Genomic DNA, 7,137 nt, shown 5'->3' on the forward strand with positions numbered 1-7,137 from the left:
TGGGACTTGTGCCTGGGAGGGCTGGGTCAGAACCACGAGAGGCAGTGGTTTATCCTTGGTCCCCCTGCTTGCGAGCCCCCGACCCCGTCTTGGATCCCACGCAGGTGATTGTACTAACCCACATCTGTATTTGCAATGTTTTTTATTTAACATCTTTATTGGAGTATAATTGCTTTACAATGGTGTGTTAGTTTCTGCTGTATAACAAAGTGAATCAGCTATACGTATACGTATATCCCCATATCCCCTCCCTCTTGTGTCTCCCTCCCACCCTCCCTATCCCACCCCTCTAGGTGGTCACAAAGCACCGAGCTGATCTCCCTGTGCTATGTGGCTGCTTCCCACTAGCTATCTATCTTACATTTGGTAGTGTATATATGTAATGTTTTTTAAATTGATACAAAGAGGGGTAGGAAAGAAGCCCTCACCTGGACTCTCAAGAGTTATAATCCTACTTACTGTATAGCACAGGGAACTATGTTCAATATTTTGTAGTAACCTATAATGGAAAAGAATCTGAAAAAATATATACGTATTATTTGTATAACTGAATCACTTTGCCGTACAGCTGAAACTAACACAATATTGTAAACCGACTACAATTTTTAAAAATTTTAATAATAACTATTAAAACCATAAAATATAAATATTATATCATGCTTTCTTTACAGCTTATTTCTTTATAGTATAAATTAATCTTCACAGTGTCAATCACCATTATGCACTAATGTCATTTTACAAGCTTATGTCTTTTTTATAATGTCGATGTAGTTATTGTTTGCTTTAAATAAAATAGTCATAGCCACACTAGAAAAAAAAAAGTTATAATCCTAAATAAATAGGAAAAGTGAAGGGGAAACCATGTTTGGGAACTATTCGTCGTGATGGGGCAGTCACTTTATCCCTTCTTTTTCCTTATCCAGGGAACCGAAGACGCGTCTGCAAATGTCCCAGGTGAGTCTCTTATAACCTATGGGCCTGCTAACCCCAGGCAGCCCTGGACACAGGTCCTGGCTTCCCAAGCAGCAGATGGTGGGAACCTTTCCCAGAGAGAGGCCATGGCAGTGGAGTCCTGGGGGCCAGGGAGTCAGCATAGTGCCTGAACAAAGAGAGGCAGAAGCCTGACACTGGGGAGAAAATGGAGGCCCAGGTTGGGCTTAGGGGGAGAGAAGTATGACTTCAGGAAATGTCTGTCTTATGTGGCCTAGTATCAAAAAGCCCATCGGAAGGATTCCCCCAATTAATCCTAGCTCCTCCAAAGACCTGAGGTCTATTTATCTGGATGATTCCGGCTGGGTCTTGTATTTTTCTGAAGAAAACTTATTTTTTCCTATTGGCTTGGTCTAGCCTTTTTTGAGAGACAGCCAATTTTATCACCTGAACCAAATAAAGAATGGCCTGAGTTCTTAATTTCTCTGTGGCAATTCGGGGCCTTGATTTGCTGCCAAGGACTGCAGTGGGAAGAAAGGAGGACCAGGGGTAGGGGCAATTAGCTATCTGGTGGTCCGACTCCCTCATCCAGTTCCAGCCCACGATCATTCTGAAGTGATTAGGAAAAAACAAAAACGAAAAACAGTGTCTGGAAGAGAGGCCTCAGTCTCCTCCCTCCTTCGAGCTTCGGCCACGCAGCGCTGTGCTAACATCTAGCAAGCGCCCACTCTAGCCCAGCTCTGTGGCGGGAGTTATACCCAGGGTCTTCCTCATGCTCACAGCAACCCCATGGGGGAAACACTGCGGTGCCATCTCACAGATCACTGGCTCAGAGATCAGGAAACCTACCCAAGGTGGCAGAGTTATGCTTACACTCCAATTATCAATAATATTGAATAATAACAACCATTCGATGAAAGCCTAAAGTGTACCAGTGCCATATATCACTGGTACACTTTATATATATATATATATATATAAAAAGTTTCAAGTTTCATAACAACCTTTAAAATAGTTACTGTGACCACCATTTTACAGACGAGGAGACTGAGGCTTAGGACATTTAGTGACTTGTCCAAGGCCATACCGCTAGCAAGTAGCAGAGCTGCAACTGCTATTCAAAGCCCAGGCTCCTCTCTCTGTGGCTGGGGGCCGAGGCAGAGGGCGTTAACGATAACCAACTATATTCACCAGTTCCTTTCGGTAGGTGAAAATGTTTCAAGTTTTACACCTGGGGTTCGCATTTCACACTCCTTGATATTTCTCTGCAGGAACCCAAGTTCATTGTCTTATACATCATTATTTTTAACAGTGGAAATGGAATGAATTTCCAATGCATATACTAGAGGGGATATACCAAGGGGATAAAGACTCTTTAAAAGCAGAGAAGGATTTTTAGCAATTTCAATATTCAGGGTACAGTTGGGAGCTTTTGGGGGAGAATCGTCCCTTATCCCTATCTTTTCTGAAAATTCTCATTTTGAAATGAGCAACTGAGAATAAAACTCTGCCCTGAAATACAAAGCTATGCAGATTAAAAATCTGCATAAAAATATGAGGAACTCACACCTGAGTTAATAAACTCAGTGATGACCAAGGGCAGCTCAGCTTCAACACACAGGTTCTGGAGGATGGTGTGTGTAGACATGACACTGACGATGAATCAGCCCATTTAGAAGGTGCCAGCCCAGTACTGAATTAACACATTTTTAGTGCAGCATCAAATTTGGGCTGTCAAAGGGACTTTCAGGTAAAGTAGCTCTGCTTGGTTGATGATGGTGGTTCTTTCACATCCTCCCCTATTACTGTGATCCTCCTGAGGGCTGAGAATCAAGTCAGATGATGGCTTGGTTACCAGCCTGCTCCTCCCACCTCCATGGGTACCTTGACAAAGTCTCTAAGAAGCTGGGCTAACGGGCTTCAGATCCTGGCTCCACCATCTCCTAGTTATGTGACCTTGGGCACGTTCTCTAACTTCTCATCCCCGGTGGCTACCCCTCAGGTTGCCATGAGGATTAAACAAGATGGCACAAGGAAAGCTTTTGGCAGGGCTGCTGAGGTCATTCACCCAGTGCCACACTGGTGCCGCAGGGACAAGTCCTCAGACCCCCATGAAGGCTGGGAGGTCGGTGAGGGGTGGGTAGACACGGGTGGATGCTACATCGCATTGCAGGGGCTCTTGCTGCAGTGATGGTCACCTGCCTCTCTTCCAGGCCTGTGGTCAGACAGGGAGGCAAGCCCAGCCCTTCAGAGAGATGCACCTAATGTGGCGATGGGCCCCGCGTGACAGCCACTACAAGACTTCAAACTGAGAACTCCCCTGACAGGGAGAGCAGGAGTCCTTCCCTTTCGGTTTCTCCAGCCTTCCTTCCTTCCATATGTATTCATTCTCATTTTTATTGTTTTCCTGGGGATGGGGTGGGAAGGGTTAACTTTTTCTTTATGTGTTTACTTTGATTGACACAAAACGAGACTCTACCATGTCTACGGTACACCGCAAGGGTTATAATACTGTTGTGCTCCCATACTGGGGTAAAGGGGAGGTAGGCCAGAGCTACCGCAAGCTGTGTTCTCGGAACCAGGCTGTGAGGGCTGGCGGGGGCCTCGGCACCCACTCAGCCCCAACCTCTTCCCCAGCCATTTTACAAAGGAGGAGGCTGAAGCCCAGAGATGGGCAGCAGCTGTATCAGAGTCCCAGCAGGGCTCAGGGCTCGACCTCCACACAGTTCAGGTCTCTCTTCTGGAGGCCTCTGTCTCAGAATGGGGAGCTGTGTCTCAAGCCTCAAGAGAACAAGTGATTTTTTGACCACCTGTGATAGACCCATTACTGCGCCCAGAGCCCCGAGGAGGTAATGAAATAAGACAAGAGAACTTGACAGAGTTCTATGATGTAGCTGAACAGGATCAGACTTTTTAATAATCAAGCGTGAAACAATACAGATGACAGGAATTCCTCAAATAAAGTGGAAGGGGTGAACTGAATCCTGGAAAATGAACTAGACCTCTGAAGAAAACCTCTGTGAAATCCCAAAGTGGAGGCAGGATGGTTCTTCCAGCCCTTGCGTGGCAGAGGGACCCATCAAAGAGGAGAGGCTGCCCTTTGCAAACAAGATTTGAGCATCAGGAAAGCTGAATGGAAGTCAGCTCTCTCTAAACTTGAGATTTTGTATTTGAACATGCTCCTGGGATCATCGGTGAGTTTTTATAGTTTGTAAAGGCAGAATTGTGACAGCAGCTGGTACAGGCCCTGGCCTCCCCCGGACCAGCAGATGTGGGAACGTAGCAGACGGACTCTGGTGGAAGCTAAGAGCCCAAACTGCAGCCCTACATACGCATTTCCTCTCTTACCATGTTGTAGAAGAAATGCATGCTCATTGGAAGAAAAGACTTAAATAGATGAGGTAATAAGAATCACCCATAATTCTTTACCTCAGGAATAATCCATTGTTAATATTATGGTGTACATTCTTCCTGATTATTTTCTATGCATATATATAAAATATATACTTTTAAAAAATGGGATTGCACTATGCTTTTATAAGTGGCTTTAATAAACAAACGTTTATGGCAAACTCTTTTTTTATTACTTGGCTGCATCGGGTCTTAGTTGCGGCACGTGAGATCTTCGTTGCGGCATGCAGGATCTTTCGTTGCGGCATGCGGGCTTCTCTCTAGTTGCAGCACGCGGGCTCTAGAGCGCGCGGGTTCAGTAGTTGTGGTGCACAGGCTTAGCTGCCCCATGGCATGCGGGATGTTAGTTCCCCGACCAGGGACTGAACCCACATCCCCTGCATTGGAAGGTGGATTCTTTTTTTTTTTAAGTAATTTATTTCAAGGAAGCATCAATTACTGGGGAAGATTGTTGTTTTCATGTACGATCTGAGAATTTCTTTTGGCGTCTATACTGGCAACCGTCTTGGCTAGGAGGGATTTGTTTTTGTTTTTGTTTGCGGTACGCGGGCCTCTCACTGTTGTGGCCTCTCCCGCTGCGGAGCACAGGCTCCGGATTCAGCAGCCGTGGCTCACGGGCCCAGCCGCTCCGCGGCACGTGGGATCCTCCCGGACCAGGGCACGAACCCATGTCCTCTGCATCGTCAGGCGGACTCTCAACCACTGCGCCACCAGGGAAGCCCGGAAGGTGGATTCTTAACCACTGGACCACCAGGGAAGTCCTATGGCATACTTATAATAGCAAAATCTCATTCCATTTTTGGTTGTGCCATCATTTAACTATGACTTAACTTTTAATTGTTTTCAATTTTCCTCTGCTATAATAACAAACACTACTAAAATGTTGCACACATCTTTAGGAGGAATACCTAAAATTATTGGGTCACTGCCCACTTTCACCTTGGACCACCCCCCTACCGTTCTCACATCAATTGAAATGGATTCATCTCATCTTGTATCATCTTCCTTCCTTTTGTTCTTTCTTGGCAGCAGATGAGCTGATACTCCTCTCATAATAAATCACTAAATCTTCATTTCTGTTGTTCAGGTAAAATATACATACTGAAAAGTGCACAATTCATAAGCATAGAGCTCCAAGTCGTTATTAAATGAACACTCGCATAGCCAGCGCCAGGGCAGAAATAGAACTTTCCCTGCCCCCCAGAAACTGCCTTCCACAGCCTTAATTTTTAAAAACAGTCTACTTTTTTTAAAATATAGAACTTTATGACAGAATTAAGGGTAATGAAATGTCAGTTTTTTAAAAGATTTTTAAATTTATTTATTTATTTATTTATGGCTGTGTTGGGTCTTCGTTTCTGTGCGAGGGCTTTCTCTAGTTGCGGCAAGCGGGGGCCACTCTTCTTTGCGGTGCGCAGGCCTCTCACTATCGCGGCCTCTCTTGTCGCGGAGCACAGGCTCCAGACGCGCGGGCTCAGCAGTTGTGGCTCGCGGGCCCAGTTGCTCCGCGGCATGTGGGATCTTCCCAGACCAGGGCTCGAACCCGTGTCCCCTGCATTGGCAGGCAGACACTCAACCACTGCGCCACCAGGGAAGCCCCAGTCTACTTTTAGAGAACAAAATTCTAGAGGAAAAAGTACCCCGAGTGTGGGAAAGCAGAAATGAAAGCTGAGAAAGTTCCTTTGAGACAAAATCTGGTTCTTGACCCCCTCCTCCTGAACATATCAAGCTAACCAGACCAGGTTTGGCGGGGGAGCACCCCAGGGACTAAGGCCCAGCTTGGAGCAGGTGCCAGGCTCTGGGCTGTCTCTGGGTTCCCTGAAAGAGGTGAGGAGAGAAGCATCCCACAAAGGGCACTCCTCTCCTCATGGCAGAAACTTGGAAGGATGGCTGTCCTCACGGGACTAACTTGAGAGGATGGCCGTGGAGTACCAATGTCAGAGAATCTGAGCCAGGGCGAAGGGACAGGAAAAGAGCATTTCCTCTCCAACCTGCAGCTCAGGTGTACGGGGAGCCATACTAGGGAGGCTCCAGAGAGGGTTAAATATAATACTTACTGATTTTTTTTTTTCATACCCCCTACAAAAGGGTTTCACTTACCACAAATAATATGGTAAACAACAATTTGGAGATTAAAAACATCAACATAGGAAAAAGCATTCATTAGAGTTGGCCCTCGAGACCAGGAAGAAAATAGAATGCCAGTCTGCAGACCACGAGGCCTAAAGCTTGCTAGGGGTGGGCTGCGAATCTAGGCTCAGGGCTCTCTGGAGACCACAGACATCCAGCCTGCTTTTTCTACACCTGCAGTTCAAAGCCAAAGGCCTCAGGTCCAACAGTCGTATTTTGCTTTTGCCAATCTCTAGCCTGAAGCTCTGGGTTGACAAATTCTCCTATGTGAAAGATGCCCACAACACATGTTTGGACCCTGAAAAACAGGAACTAGAGAAATGACTTCTGTACTAGGCAGTACACTTGTTTATCAGCTGGCCAGAATCCAGCCTCAGTGTGGTTCATTCAACAAACATGCGTTCTCTTAACAAAATGTATCCTATTTGTGGAAGAAAAAAACAGAGAAATTGGTCGTTTCTTTCTCCAGCGTTTAAACTGTTTTTAAGAGAGCCCACCATACGCTTGGAAATCCCCCATGACTTTTCAACAAGTGGTTCAGGGAAAGTCTGTCTTTTTTTTTTTTTTTTTTTTTTTTTTTTAAACCACAAAGAAGCTGCCCCTCCCTTCTGCCCTGGGCCTGTATACAAATCCTTCCTGCACACGATTTTACAACAGGTAGGGAAA

General features: G+C 45.8%; 1 protein-coding gene across 1 annotated transcript in view; it reads left to right on the top strand.

Annotated features, from left to right (window-relative positions):
* The window catches only part of CD8A (CD8 subunit alpha), a 5,399-nt gene extending 2,204 nt beyond the window's left edge, over positions 1–3,195 (top strand). Inside the window, exons 5-6 of the mRNA XM_007466730.1 lie at positions 924–954; positions 3,144–3,195. Of these exons, the coding sequence (XP_007466792.1) occupies positions 924–954; positions 3,144–3,195 (83 nt within the window). The remainder of the gene's footprint in view (positions 1–923; positions 955–3,143) is intronic.
* Positions 3,196–7,137: the final 3,942 nt, after the last annotated feature.

The sequence above is a fragment of the Lipotes vexillifer genome, unplaced genomic scaffold (assembly GCF_000442215.2).
Source record: "Lipotes vexillifer unplaced genomic scaffold, Lipotes_vexillifer_v1.1 scaffold1158, whole genome shotgun sequence".
In the NCBI taxonomy this organism is placed as follows: Eukaryota; Metazoa; Chordata; class Mammalia; order Artiodactyla; family Lipotidae; genus Lipotes; species Lipotes vexillifer.